General features: G+C 57.6%; 1 protein-coding gene across 9 annotated transcripts in view; it reads left to right on the plus strand.

Moving 5' to 3' along the window:
* DOCK6 (dedicator of cytokinesis 6) overlaps positions 1 to 12920 on the plus strand; it is a 43472-nt gene extending 30552 nt beyond the window's left edge. For 6 of the 9 annotated variants that reach the window (XM_057708543.1, XM_057708545.1, XM_057708548.1 and 3 more), the window contains 24 exons: positions 94 to 207; positions 379 to 549; positions 896 to 1035; positions 1124 to 1293; positions 3125 to 3285; positions 3554 to 3736; positions 4063 to 4189; positions 4478 to 4562; positions 4711 to 4807; positions 4943 to 5077; positions 5403 to 5555; positions 5736 to 5894; positions 6010 to 6110; positions 7088 to 7280; positions 7388 to 7531; positions 8639 to 8770; positions 8867 to 8881; positions 10205 to 10336; positions 10435 to 10524; positions 10854 to 11090; positions 11445 to 11588; positions 11671 to 11777; positions 12038 to 12199; positions 12680 to 12920. In XM_057708543.1, coding sequence (XP_057564526.1) covers positions 94 to 207; positions 379 to 549; positions 896 to 1035; positions 1124 to 1293; positions 3125 to 3285; positions 3554 to 3736; positions 4063 to 4189; positions 4478 to 4562; positions 4711 to 4807; positions 4943 to 5077; positions 5403 to 5555; positions 5736 to 5894; positions 6010 to 6110; positions 7088 to 7280; positions 7388 to 7531; positions 8639 to 8770; positions 8867 to 8881; positions 10205 to 10336; positions 10435 to 10524; positions 10854 to 11090; positions 11445 to 11588; positions 11671 to 11777; positions 12038 to 12199; positions 12680 to 12722 — 3195 coding nt within the window. In that variant the 3' untranslated portion in view covers positions 12723 to 12920. The remainder of the gene's footprint in view (positions 1 to 93; positions 208 to 378; positions 550 to 895; positions 1036 to 1123; positions 1294 to 3124; positions 3286 to 3553; positions 3737 to 4062; positions 4190 to 4477; positions 4563 to 4710; positions 4808 to 4942; positions 5078 to 5402; positions 5556 to 5735; positions 5895 to 6009; positions 6111 to 7087; positions 7281 to 7387; positions 7532 to 8638; positions 8771 to 8866; positions 8882 to 10204; positions 10337 to 10434; positions 10525 to 10853; positions 11091 to 11444; positions 11589 to 11670; positions 11778 to 12037; positions 12200 to 12679) is intronic. The other 3 variants (XM_057708551.1, XM_057708544.1, XM_057708546.1) reach the window with 1 other exon arrangement.
* The last annotated feature ends 1074 nt before the right edge of the window (positions 12921 to 13994 follow it).

Genomic DNA, 13994 nt, shown 5'->3' on the forward strand with positions numbered 1-13994 from the left:
GTTGCTGGTGGCCTCGGCGAGAGCCAGGCCCAGGGCAGGGACCGAGGCTCGATGGGGCGAGTGGGCGTGGGCTGACAGGCCCTGTGCCCCCAGGACGCGGAGCTGGCCGAGCGCCTCAACGCCAGCCTGGCCTTCTTCCTCAGCGATCTGCTGTCCCTGGTGGACCGCGGCTTCGTCTTCAGCCTGGTCCGGGCTCACTACAAGCAGGTAGGGGTGGGCGGTGGCGGGAGCGGCACACCTGCGGGGGGGACACGGTGGGAACGGCACACCTGCGGGGGGGCGTGGAGAGGACAGCACGTGTGGACGGGACGTGGCAGGGGGTGGTGTGGTGTGGTGGGCGGAGCAGGGTAATGTCACCTGCTGACCCCTCCCCTGCAGGTGGCCACACGGCTGCAGTCAGCCCCCAACCCAACGGTGCTACTGACCCTTCGCATGGACTTCACCCGCATCCTGTGCAGCCACGAGCACTACGTGACCCTCAACCTCCCCTGTTGCCCCCTGTCGCCCCCGGCCTCGCCCTCGCCCTCCGTATCCTCCACCACCTCGCAGGTGGGCTGGCCTCACCTCTGCCTCCTCTTCTCGACCTATAACTTCTCACCTCTCAGTTCTTCTGTGCTTCCCTCGTCTCTGTCCATTTTGCAATAGGCCACTGCCCAGGGGACGGACTCCTTACCTCTGACCCTTCACCTCTGACCCTGCATTCTCAGCAGTTTCCTGGCAGGGCCAGCTCCTGATTTCTCACCTCTAAATCCTGACTCCCAGACTGGCATTCCATCTGCCACGTCTCAGACCTCTGACTTTGGACCCTGTGTCCCGTCATCACACAGATGAGTTAACCACAACCTCTCACCCCTGACCCTTGGCCCCTGGTCCCCTGCTTTGTCCCCCTCTCCAGGGCTCCACCTTCTCCAGCCAGGCTCCAGACCCCAAGGTGATCAGCATGTTTGAGCTGAGTGGACCATTCCGGCAGCAGCACTTCCTGGCTGGGCTCCTGCTGACGGAACTGGCCCTGGCCCTGGAACCTGAGGCCGAGGGGTGAGCACAGGCCCTGCCTGGCCCCAGGGTCGGGGGGAAGGTCCAGGAGCCACGTCTACTCTGACCTGAGCACCTCATTACCCCACAGGGCATCTCTGCTGCACAAGAAGGCCATCAGTGCTGTCCACAGCCTGCTTTGTGGCCATGATGCCGACCCCCGCTATGCCGAGGCCACCGTGAAGGCCCGAGTGGCTGAGCTGTACCTGCCACTGCTGTCACTAGCCCGGGACACGCTGCCACGGCTGCACGACTTTGCTGGTCAGCGGGGCAGGGCGGGGCGGGGTCCCATGACCCGGGGGTCTGATTGGTCGTATAAGGCTGAGGTTGGGAAAGGTGGACGAGCATGTTAGGTGTGAAAACATGGGTGTTAGGGTCAGAGGAGTGGGTTCAAGTGCTGCTGTGGGGCCCCAAGAAAGCCATTAACCTCTCTGAGCCTCAGGTCTCTCACCTGTAAAATGGGGACAGTGGTAGTACCAATGAGGATTATGTGAAAAATATGAGGAAGTGTAGTACTGGGATATTGTCAGCGTCCAATAAATGAATTATGTTCTGGAAAGAGGTGTGAGGCGGGAAAGGTGGGGAACATCAGGGTGAGAGGGTGGTGGGAGCCCTTGGGTTCGTTCCGTTGTATGCACATGCACTGGTACCATGGATGGACAAGTGTGTACAGTGGTTGGAAACACAGACTTGGGATTGGTGGGTTGACCCCCTTCGTCACTTGGGGGAAACTCTCAGCTGTTACCTCTTGAATTTTTTTTTCTGCCTCGTTTTCTCTCTTCTCTCCTCCTGGGACTCCACTTACACGTATGTTAGACCTTTATGATCATGTTACATGTGTCTGCTGTGCTCTGTTCTGGTTTTCATTCTGTTTGCTTTCTGTGCTTGAGTTGAGAAACTTTCTGTTCGCCTGTGTTTGAGCTCACTACTTCTGTCTGCTGCTGTGTCTGGTCTTCTATTAACCCCCGCCATTGAGTTCTGAATCTCAAATGTTATATTTTTCAGTTGTAAATTTTGATTTTGTTGCTGTGGTCGATTCTGGTTCTCTGTTGAAATTCTCCATCTTTTAACCCACGTTTGTGCATCTTTTCTACTTTTTAAAGTTTTGCTCCCTTCAACATTTGATTATTTCTGTGCCTGCTTCTGTTGTCTTTTCTCCCTTATCAGTCACCTTTTCCTGCCTCTTCACATGTCTTGTGATTTCTTATTGTATTTTGGACATTGTGTGTAAAAGGACCATTAGGAATGAAGCAGTGTCCTCTTTTCCCAGTGAAGCTTCCTCTTTCTCTCTTTTAGACAGATAGGATAAGAGGCTGATCACCTCAATCCAGTCAGGAATTCAGCTACATTAAGCTGGGCTGGAGCTTTAGTAAAACTCCATTGACCTTTTATTTTAAGAAACTCTAGGGTGAGACCTATTCTGTACTTGCTGACAGCAACTCTCTCTCTGATGAGACTGTGTTTTTTTGGGGGGAGTGGGGAGCGGAGAGGGTACTCACTTTAAGATCAGAGATTTTGGAACCAGACTGTTTAGATTAAAATCCTGGCTCTACCATTTATCTACTGTGTGACCCCAGGCAAGTAACTTAACCTCTCTGTGCCTCAGTTTCTTCTTCCTTAAAGTATGGATGATAAAAGTACTTATGTTGTAGGGTTGTTTTGAAGCGTAAGAGTTAATATTGTTAAAGCACTTAAGACATCACCTGACACATAGGAAATGCTATGTAAGTGCCAGTTGGTGCTGTAATAATAGCAGCAGCATCCATTATCATGGTTGTTCCATTGTCACCACCACCATCATCTTTACAATGACTGCTCCTGTGCACCAGGCCATTTTCTATGCATCGAGCATAGAATGGCCAGAGCAGATATAGTCCAGACCTTTGTGGATCTTAGAAACAGTCGCATGATGAATGTATCTAATTACAAGTATAATAAGTGAGCTCTGGGAGTCGATAACTAGAGACCCCACCTTGGTCTGGAGGGTGGAATCAGGGAAGGCTTCCCTGAGGAGGTGACCCGTGAGCTGGAATTTGAGACAGAGATAGCGCTTACCACCAGCTCATTTTTCTTCTCCGCCCCCCCGTCCAAGAGGGCCCAGGTCAACGGTCAAGACTGGCCTCTATGCTCGACTCAGACACAGAAGGGGAAGGGGACATAGGAGGCACCATCAACCCCTCAGTGGCCATGGCCATCGCTGGTGGCCCCCTCGCCCCTGGCTCCCGGGCCAGCATCTCCCAGGGCCCAGCAACGGTGAGTACCAGCCCTGTCCCCAGAGACATCATCCAACATTTGATTATCTTTGTGTCTGCGTCTAACGTCTTTCCTCCGTTATCGATCACATCTTCCTGCCTCTTCACGTGTCCTGTGATTTTTTATCGAATTTTGGACATTGTGTGTCCAATAACCCAGTAATGATAGTATGTAAGGAAGTACCAGTTGGCCAGTTCTCATCTTAATATGGAGAAGATGAAAGTCAACTCTTTCCCTTCTGAGCACCCTGCCCCCTCTCTGGCCCCAGGCTGCTCGCTCGGGCTGTGCCCTCTCTGCCGAATCCAGCCGGACCTTGCTGGTGTGTGTGCTGTGGGTCCTGAAGAATGCTGAGCCAGCCCTGCTGCAGCGCTGGGCTGCGGACCTGGCCCTCGCTCAGCTGGGTCGTCTCTTGGACTTGCTGTACCTCTGCCTGGCTGCCTTTGAATACAAGGTCTGAGGGGTGGGCGGGGAACTGGGGTATAGGAGGCAGCTTGAGGATGCATGCGGGGCCTTGGGGTGCCATGGGCTGTGTGGGAATGGGTGGACTGTATCCCAGTTCCTGGAGAGAAAGGGGTGGACTATTTCCATGCTTAGCCAAAGCAAAAGGAGAATTTCCTTCATGAACAGAATTCAGGATGTGCTGAGAGCTTGCTGTAAAGGAGAGAACTGTCTTTAAGCACAGGGTCCTGGAGGTTGGAAAGGGCCGGAAGAAGCAGGACCAGTTTAGCCCACAGAAAAGGGCAGAATCAACCTTGAACCCATTCTCTGCCCTCCCAGGGGAAAAAGGCCTTTGAACGCATCAACAGCCTCACATTCAAGAAATCACTGGACATGAAGGCCCGGCTGGAAGAAGCTATTTTGGGCACCATCGGAGCCCGACAGGAGATGGTGCGACGGAGCCGTGGTGAGAGGGAGATGTACCCCACGCCCATCCCCACCCGGCAGCTCCCAGCCTGTGTCTGAAGGGGCCTGAAATGGGGGCCCTCTCTGCCTTCTGTTTCCCAGAAGGAAGTCCGTGCGTTATCCCTGTACATGTGGGTGTCCGTATTCCCTGTTCATGTCTAACTGCATCTATCCTGCCAGCGTCCACATCACCCAGTGTCCTCACAGGGATCCCATGTGTATATGTTCTCACGATCATGTGTGTCCTTATGTTTCTGCACATCTGTGAACTCGCACCTGTGCGTCTCAGAGAGGAGCCCATTTGGGAACCAGGAGAATGTACGCTGGCGGAAGAGTGTCACACACTGGAGACAAACCTCGGACCGTGTGGACAAGTGGGTGTGGGCAGGAAGTAGTTCGCTGGGGTTAGATCAATTTCCAGAGAGCTGACACCCCCAGAGCAGCCGAGGGACGGGAAAGAGTTCAGCCATGGGGTGGAGTCTGGCCCTGAGAGGCCCCCTGAGTCCCTCCTGTCCCCTCTAGGACCAAGGATGAAATGGAACACGAGGCCTTGGTGGACGGAAACCTGGCAACCGAGGCGAGCCTGGTGGTTCTGGATACACTGGAGATCATCGTGCAGGTAGGGCTTGACCCAGCATCTCCCTCACCTCTGACCCCACCACAGGGCCTGTGATCTCTGACTCCAGATTCCCTCTCCTTTCCTCACTCCATAACCACCCCAGTCTCTCTAACATCTGGATTTCTGGCCCCCCAGACGGTGATGCTGTCAGAGGCCCGGGAGAGTATCTTGGGCGCGGTACTGAAGGTTGTGTTGTACAGTCTGGGCAGTGCCCAGAGTGCCCTCTTCTTGCAGCATGGCCTGGCCACACAGCGGGCCCTGGTATCCAAGGTGAGTACCTCTGACAGCCACGTTTCTTAGAGTAACAGTCACAGCCCATTCATTGAGCACTTGCTGTGTGCTCAGCAACTCCGTGAGGCAGACGCTCACTCCTTAGCTACAGTTTGCAGAGGAGGGAGCTGAGGATCAGAGTGGCATAGTCACTCACCCGGAGTCCCACAGCAAGGGCTTAAACCCAGGTCTGACGCCAAAGCCTGCTGGGCTTAGCCAGAGAAGGCAGAACCCAGACCGATGCTTCTGCCCATGTCCCCATCGGGGACCTTCTGAGCCAGAATGGGGAGAGATGGACCGGTGTCTGTCCCACCCTGGGGGCCAGTTCCCAGAGCTGCTGTTTGAAGAGGACACGGAGCTGTGTGCCGACCTCTGCTTGAGGCTCCTGCGACACTGCGGCAGCCGCGTCAGCACCATCCGCACGCACGCCAGCGCCTCCCTCTACCTCCTCATGCGCCAGAATTTCGAGATTGGCAACGTAAGTGGGGCTGGAGGCATGGTCCCCACGAGGCTCTGGGGAGGGCGGCCAACCAGGGATCTTGACGTGATAGACACAGGGCTGGAGGGGAGAGGGGTGAAGTCAGCGGGCCAAGCAGGCCCTGGTTGTGAGGGTCCGAGGCCCATGATCAGGTGTGCTCTTCCTTCCCGGCCCGCCCAGAACTTTGCCCGCGTGAAGATGCAAGTGACCATGTCACTTTCGTCCCTGGTGGGGACAACACAGAACTTCAGTGAAGAGCACCTGCGACGTTCGCTCAAGACCATCCTCACCTACGCCGAGGAGGACGTGGGGCTGCGGGACAGCACCTTTGCCGAGCAGGTGACCCCCCGGGGCCCCCGGCCCACCTTCCGCAACCAGGGTCTTTGCCCCGCCCTGCTTGGCCCCTGACCCCACCACCTCGGCCCCGTCACTCCCGGCCACTCCCCTGCTCCAGGTCCAGGACCTGATGTTCAACTTGCACATGATCCTGACTGACACGGTGAAAATGAAGGAGCATCAGGAGGACCCGGAGATGCTCATTGACCTCATGTACAGGTGAGGAGGGCCAGTTGGAACCTTTAGCCGTTGGTACCCACAGACAGGTGAGGGGAGAGGAGGTGGTGGGAGGGACCGGTGAGGAGGGAGCAGGTGAGCGTACGGGTAAGAACAGAGACAAGTAAGGGTGGACAGGTGCAGAGGGACCAGGAGAGCAGACAGATGAGGATGACTGAGTGAGCAGACAGGTGAGAGGCCAGGTGAGCAGACAGGTGAGTGGAGAGGTGAGCAGAAAGGTGAGGGCACAAGTAAGGTGAGGGCAGGTAAATGAGCAAATCAAAAAGGTGTCGGAGGAACATAATGGATGAGGATACAGAGGAGAACAAGAGCAAGTGAGGGAGACAGCTGGGAGAGACAGGTGACGTGCTGACCCACGGAGGGGACAGATCAGGAGAAGGAGTGATTTGGAGGAGAATGGGGGATATTTGGTAAGAAACTGGGGAGTGGGAGATGGGGGCCCAGGTGATGGAGACAGGGAAGGCAAGAGGCATACAGAAGGGATGGGCCAGGGCAGACAGCTGACATGGCTCAAGGTTCCAGGTAGAGTAAACTGATGAGTAGAAGGACAAGTGAAAGAGTGACACTTGTAGGGGTAATGAAGGGATAGACAGGTGAGGAGTGGGGTAAGTGAGGAGACAGGTGAGTAGAGGAAAGGGGAGCTGATGGATAGGTGAATGGGAAGACAGGTGAAGGTTGGACAGGTGAGGGGTACAGGTGAGGAGATCGGCTGGTCCGTGGGAGACAAGTAGGACAGCTGAGAAAAAAGGTGAGTAGAACAATAGGTGAGAAGACAGGTAAGGGGACGGACAGGTGAGATACGTGAGGGGACGGATAGGTGTTAGGGGTGCAGGTGAGGAGATTGGCTGATAGTGGGGCAGATGGGTGGGGTAGCGGGTGAAGCGGATGGACAAGTGGGTGGCAAGCAGGGGGCAAGGTGCGTCTCCATCCTCCTCACGTCCCTCTCACCTGGGCTCTAGGATTGCCCGGGGCTACCAGGGCTCCCCGGACCTGCGGCTAACCTGGCTGCAGAACATGGCAGGGAAGCACGCGGAGCTGGGGAACCACGCGGAGGCCGCACAGTGCATGGTGCACGCGGCTGCCCTGGTGGCCGAGTACCTGGCTCTGCTGGAGGACAGCCGCTACCTGCCTGTGGGCTGCGTTTCTTTCCAGGTGAGCAGCTTTTGGCGGGGGGGGGGGGGGGGGGGTGTTGGTAGTGGCAGGCAGGGGGTGGTACATGTGGGCCGAGGACCAGACTCTGACGCCACCTTCCACCCCAGAACATCTCGTCCAACGTGCTGGAGGAGTCCGCCATCTCTGACGACATCCTATCGCCTGACGAGGAGGGCTTCTGTTCCGGGAAGCACTTCACAGAGCTGGGGCTGGTGGGGCTGCTGGAGCAGGCGGCCACCTACTTCACCATGGTGAGGCTTGGGGCCGGGGCAGCATCACAGATCTGCTGGAGCGATACCTGCTCCCAGAGACTCACGGTGAAGCTGCTGTCCGGACCCTTTCCGGGCAGGGGATTTGGGGAGAAGGATTGGGATTCGTCAGAGCCCCGTTACCTGCCTTTCTTCCCATAAAACCCTTGGATATAGTAAGCCTTGAATGTGTTCAGTTATCATTTAAAATTCTTTTTTTTTTTGACTGCACTTTGCAGCATGTGGGATCTTAGTTCCCCGACCAGGGATTGAACCCCGGCGTCCTGCAGTGAGAGCTCAGAGTCCCAACCACTGAACCCCTGGGGAATTCCCTAAAATTCTTTTTTGTTGTAAAAAATTTCAAGAACATCTGAAAGAAAGTTGTATCCCCACCACCTCGCATACCCGGCGCTCAAATTCAGTGATCACATGTATTTACCATCCTGTTTCAGTTCTTTGCATCAAGCCGCCTTCTTTTTTTTTTCTTTCCTTTTTTTTCTAGAGGTTTTTTGTTTGTTTTTTAATGTTGTTTTTATTATTGTCGCTTTGCTAGAGTCTCAGAGACAGAGACCTTGGGAATAAGCCAGACAGTAGACACAGACCTCTAAGAGTCAGCAAATATCTCAGGACACCTGCTGTGTGCTAGACTTGATGCTGGCCCTGGCCGGGGACCAGGGACACTCAAGAGTGGCCCTGCCTCCGGGAGGCAGTTGGGTGTGGAGGTCTTAGACACCATGCCAGAAGGGCTGGCATGCAGGTCCTGGCCCTGAGGAGCCCCTCCATGTCCCTGACGTTCAGTTGCTCCTCTAAGGAATGGGGAAAAATTGACTCCTCCCACCAATGAAGGAACACGGGTACAGTATAGATGTACACAGCACCTGGTCCCTAGTAAGTGTGTTGGAGACCAGAGAGGATGTCTGTAGGGGCTGAGTGGAAAGGCTTGTACCCTATCTGGGGCAGGTGCAGTCAAGGTGGGCTTCCTGGAGGGGGTGATGGAAGACGGTGCCCTAGAAGATGGGTAGGAGCACAGAGGCAGGGTTGTTCCAGGCAGGAGAGACAACCAGGACCGGTGCTGGAAATCCTGACGTGCCCCTCTACCCCCATCCCCAGGGCGGGCTCTATGAAGCAGTGAACGAGGTCTACAAGACCCTCATCCCCATCCTGGAAGCCCACCGAGACTACAAGAAGCTGGCTGCCGTGCATGGCAAACTGCAGGAGGCCTTCACCAAGATCATGCACCAGGTGGGCCCAGGACAGCCTCCCAGACCCTGCCCTTGGCCCCTGCCCCTGGCCCCTGCTGGGCTCAGCTGACCTTGACCCTTGTCTCCCCACCCACAGAGCTCCGGCTGGGAGGTGAGTGGCCACCTGCCTCTGGGGCCCCCATGAGGACTGGTCAGCAGTGGTCAGGGACCACGAGGGGGCGCTGGAGGAGCACGGCTGCCTGGCCGCAGGGGCTCAGTGGGCCATGACGCACCCCTACTACTTCCTCCCAGAGCCCCCCTCCCTGCCCCAGATCTCCAGGGCAGCTTGTGACTCACCCAGCTGGGAGCTGTCCAGAGACACCCCTCCCTTGGGCAGGGCCAGCTTGGTCACGGCCTGGAAGGGGGGCCTCCGACTCCCTCCCTCCGTCTCCCTGTTTTGTTTTGTCTCTGTCTCTTTGTGTCTCTTGGTCTCCTTCCCTCCATCTGTCTTCTGGATCGCTCTTTCTGTGTGTCTCTCTTAGCTTCTGTCTCTCCCTGTCTCCCCAGCTTCCCCCAGGATTTCTGCTCCTTCTTGCCATTTATTGAATGTTCCCCCTCTCTATCCTCTCCCCAACATGGGTCTATTTTTAGGCATCTCCTAGTTTGGGGAGAATTTTCTGGCCAAAGATGGCAGGAACCCAGAACCAAGGGGGAAGGACTGAGTGGGAGCTGGGCGGGAAAGGCAGGCCCCCTGCCTCCCCGGATCTCCTGTCTCCGCCCATGGAATTGTTCTCGTGGGGCAGCATAACCAGGACCCTGGGGGTTGGGGGCTGTGACCTCTGACCTCTCCCATGACTTTGTCTCTCTGCCCCCGTGCTCCCCACCTCCATCTCCGGGTGCCCACCTCACCCTGCCTGGATCTGCCTTGGTGAGTGAGCATGGAGGCCCCCCCCCCCCGCCATCCTTCCTGGTGGAAAGTAGTCTACCTGGGGGGAGGGGTCCCTGTCTCCAAATTTAGATCTGGGAGGGAAGATCCCCTCAAGGAAACCAGAGCCTCTGTCCCAGAGCAAGAGACAGCCATGCCTTCCCTGGGCCACTCATGCATGTATTGAGCACCTACATATACCCAGCCCTGTAGGCACTGAGGACCCAGTTATGAGCAGTAAGTCCCAGTCCCCATTTCATATTGAGATCCAGACTCAGAGGAGCTGCATGGGGCGGGAGGGAGAATCAGAAACTAGGGGTTTGTGTTGAGTGAGAAGAATGGTTTAGGGTTAGGTAGGAGACAGGCTGGGGTGAAAGAGTGAGGGTGTGGGCAGTTGGCGCTCGTCTAGGGTCCACGCCCCTGCCTGTGCCCACGATGTGATGTTCCTGAGGCCTCCCGGGGTCCTTTGCCCATGCCCCCCCTCTTCTGCACGTGGGGCCCAAGGACACGTGTCTCTGGGGTAGGGGGATCTCCTGCAGAGCCTTCTGGGCAACAGCAGCTTTCCCACAGTCGCAGCGCGTGTTCGGGACCTATTTCCGAGTGGGCTTCTACGGCGCCCGCTTTGGCGATCTGGACGAGCAGGAGTTCGTGTACAAGGAGCCATCCATCACGAAGCTGGCCGAGATCTCACACCGGCTGGAGGCACGTCCTGGCAGTAGGGGGTGGACAGGGCACTGGGCTGCCCTGGGGCAGAGTGGGGGCTGCAGCTCTGCGGCCCCGACTCAGCCCCGTATCCCCAGGAGTTCTACGCGGAGAGGTTCGGCGAGGACGTGGTCGAGATCATCAAAGATTCTAACCCCGTGGACAAGACCAAGCTGGACCCCCAGAAGGTGAGGGCTCCCGACCATCCCCTCAGAGGACCCCAAAATCCTATATTCAGGGAGACTCCGAGTACTATAATCCTGTGGCCCCTCAAATCCTCTATCTCTGGGAAACTCCAAAGCTTATCTTCCTGGGGGACCCCAAAATCCTATACCTCGGGATTCCCAAACATCCAGAGGAGACATAGGGAGATCTGGGAACCCCAGATCCAAAGCCCCAGACCCAGGGAGGCCCCAATCCCCTTTTCCCCAGGGATGGGGCCCTTGCGGGAGGCCGGCAAGCCCCAGGGATATATATGTTGAGCCTGAGAACCTCACTCCTGAGCCCTGCTCCCCAGGCCTACATCCAGATCACGTATGTGGAGCCGCACTTTGACACCTATGAGCTCAAAGACCGGGTGACCTACTTTGACCGCAACTACGGGCTGCGAACCTTCCTGTTCTGCACGCCCTTCACGCCGGACGGGCGCGCGCACGGGGAGCTACCCGAGCAACACAAGCGGAAGACGCTGCTGAGCACAGACCACGCCTTCCCCTACATCAAGACGCGCATCCGCGTGGGCCACCGGGAGGAGGTGGGCGGGGCCCAGGCCCCAGGAGGGGAGGCGCAGACCCCAGACCAAGGGAGGCTGGGGACCCCCAAACTCCAACCTCCGGACCACAATCCGTAGGCTCAAACCCCTACCTCCAGACCTCCCTGACCCAAGGCTGGACTAGAACCAGACCAGAGTTATCAGAACCAGACAAAGGCAGCCGAACCTTGACCTCCACCCTGCCAGACCCGGGCGGGCAGGAGCCCCCAGACCCGGTTCCTTGCACAGCCTCTTGGACCCCTAGCCACCCCCAGCTGGGGTCCAAGCCGCCGTGGGCTGGTTTGGGTCAGGACGTCCTCAGGCCCCAGCCAATGCACGCTTATTCCCACCTTGCAGACCGTGCTGACGCCAGTGGAGGTGGCCATCGAGGACATGCAGAAGAAAACTCGGGAGCTGGCTTTTGCCACCGAGCAGGACCCACCCGATGCCAAGATGCTGCAGATGGTGCTGCAGGGCTCCGTGGGGCCCACTGTGAACCAGGCACGGCCAGTGGGGGATGCCGGCTGTCCAAGGCCCCCAAGGGCCCATGCGGACATCCTCACAAGCCCCTGTCCCCCCACAGGGTCCGCTGGAGGTGGCCCAGGTATTTTTGGCCGAGATCCCGGAAGATCCCAAGCTCTTCAGGCATCACAACAAACTGCGGCTCTGTTTCAAGGACTTCTGCAAGAAGTAGGCCTGACCCCACCCCCACCCCCAATCAGAGCCCCTCTAATCCCCCATTGTGGTGCTCTGCCTGACTTCCCAGTACAGCCTATCAACCTGACCCCACCGTTGTAGCCTCTCTGATTTCCACTGAGTCATATCCATCTATCAGACCCCCATTACAGCTCCTCTGCATGCCTGACCCCAGCTCTCAGACTCCCCACCTCTGGTCTTGCTTTATCTCCTGAGCGTCAGCCCCTGAGCATCTCCTGCCATCTGGTCCTCAGGTGTGAGGATGCACTGCGGAAGAACAAAGCCCTGATTGGGCCAGACCAGAAGGAGTACCACCGTGAGCTGGAGCGCAACTACTCCCGCCTGCGGGAGGCTCTGCAGCCCCTGCTCACCCAGCGCCTGCCGCAGATGCTGGCACCAAACACAGCCAGCCTCAGGTGCCTGACCCGGGCCCCCCCACGCTAGAGAGGGCCAGAGCAGGCAGGCAAAGCCAGGCAGAGCATGGGGGCTGTCATACACACACACGTCAACATGGGTGCTCAAGGCTTTGCACAGGCATGTCACTACTCGGACATGTACACATATTCAAGCTCTGGGCTAGGTCATTTCCCAGGCACATGACTTCATTTTTCTGAGCCTCAGTTTCCACATCTGTAAAATGGGCTATGTCATTTCCCAGACATGTGGCTTCATTCTTCTGAGTCTCAGTTTCATGTCTGTAAAATGGGCATGAGTCATATCTCCAGTGGTGGATTCTAAGAGAGAATCTCTGATTCCATGGCCAGATCGGAACCAATGTGAAGGGAGCCTGAAGACCATAGACAGATCTTTGGAAGAGAAGGAGGAGGAGGCCCCTGGGGAGCATTATGGGGTTGGGGGCCCTGTAGCCATATTGACCCACTTCATTCTTCCCCCAGGAACTCCTTGAACAGGGCAAGTTTCCGGAAGGCTGACCTCTGAGCCCACAGGGCCTGAAACCACACCCAGAGGAACCAGCACCCTGGCCTCAGCTGTCTGTGCCTTCTTGACAGTCTCCCCCACTGCCCACTCAGCCGTGGGGTGACCACATCGCACATTGAGGCTGGGCCCTCTGTCTGTTCTCGTCTGTATGCACTGATGCTTCTTGCCTTTTCTAATTTAAAATGGTTTTTGTAAACAGCCTGTGTGGTGTGGTCCCTGGGGGCTGGGGGCTGTGTGTACACTTTACCTGCACACCCTAACTGTTGATTCACAGACCCTGAGAACCAGCTGAGTGCCAGGGACACAGCAGTGACAACATATGCAAATTCCTGCCCGTGTAGAGCTGACATTCTAGTGGGGAAGGCAACACACAAATGACAATGTCACATGTGTGCAGGAGGAATAATAGTAACATTTATTAAGTCCTTGCTAAGTGCCCAGCCCTGTATAATTGGCTCCCAGCAAAACACTGCCCCATTTATGGGTCTTGCTGCCTGGGGGACCTCTATGAGGCCCCTGCCTCATGGTAACAGAATCTTCTCAACACCACTATCAGGCAGGCAGCATTCTTAACTCCGGTGTACAGACGGGGAAACTGAGGCAGCAAGTAGTTAAAGGCTTGGGGGGGTTGGGATTGAAGCCCAGGGTTGGCTGACCACGGAGCCCAGGCCTTAGCTACGGTCTGTGCAGCCTCGCGCTGACCCAGCCTTCCCTTCCCGGCCCGCGGTGGTCACGCCACCGTGTACCAGGCCTGAGCTGGGCGGCTTCCAGCCCTGGGCCGACTGGGGGAGGGGTGACCTCCCTCAGCCGCCGCCGCCGCCGCCACCGCCCGCCCTCCAGGAGCTGGACCCCGGCCAGCCCCGCCCCCAGCAGCGGCCCAGCTGCAGCGGTCGAGGGAGGACAGCGGGGGGGGGGGGTGCCCCAGGGGCTGGAGGAGGGGGCGAGGCCGGACACCACCCCCACGCGTACACACACACCTGCAGTCCAGGTGCGATCGTGTCCCCCCTCCCAATCCCCCTCCACGGTGCCCGGGCCGCCAGCGACTCGAGGGGGCGGGGCCGTCCCAGAGGGGGCGGGGTGGGGGCGGAGCTACCGCCGAGGGCCGGGCGGTCGGGCGGCGGCGCGCGGAGGACGCACGGGCGGCGGGACGCTGGGACAGCGGCGGCCGGAGCGCGCGAGGCGAGTAGGACCAGTGCCGGGTCGCGGTTCGAGTCCGGTTCGGGGTTCGAGCGTGGTCCCCACTCCACCCCACCCCCAACCCCGGGGCGCGAT

The sequence above is a fragment of the Hippopotamus amphibius genome, chromosome 15 (assembly GCF_030028045.1).
Source record: "Hippopotamus amphibius kiboko isolate mHipAmp2 chromosome 15, mHipAmp2.hap2, whole genome shotgun sequence".
Lineage (NCBI taxonomy): Eukaryota > Metazoa > Chordata > Mammalia > Artiodactyla > Hippopotamidae > Hippopotamus > Hippopotamus amphibius.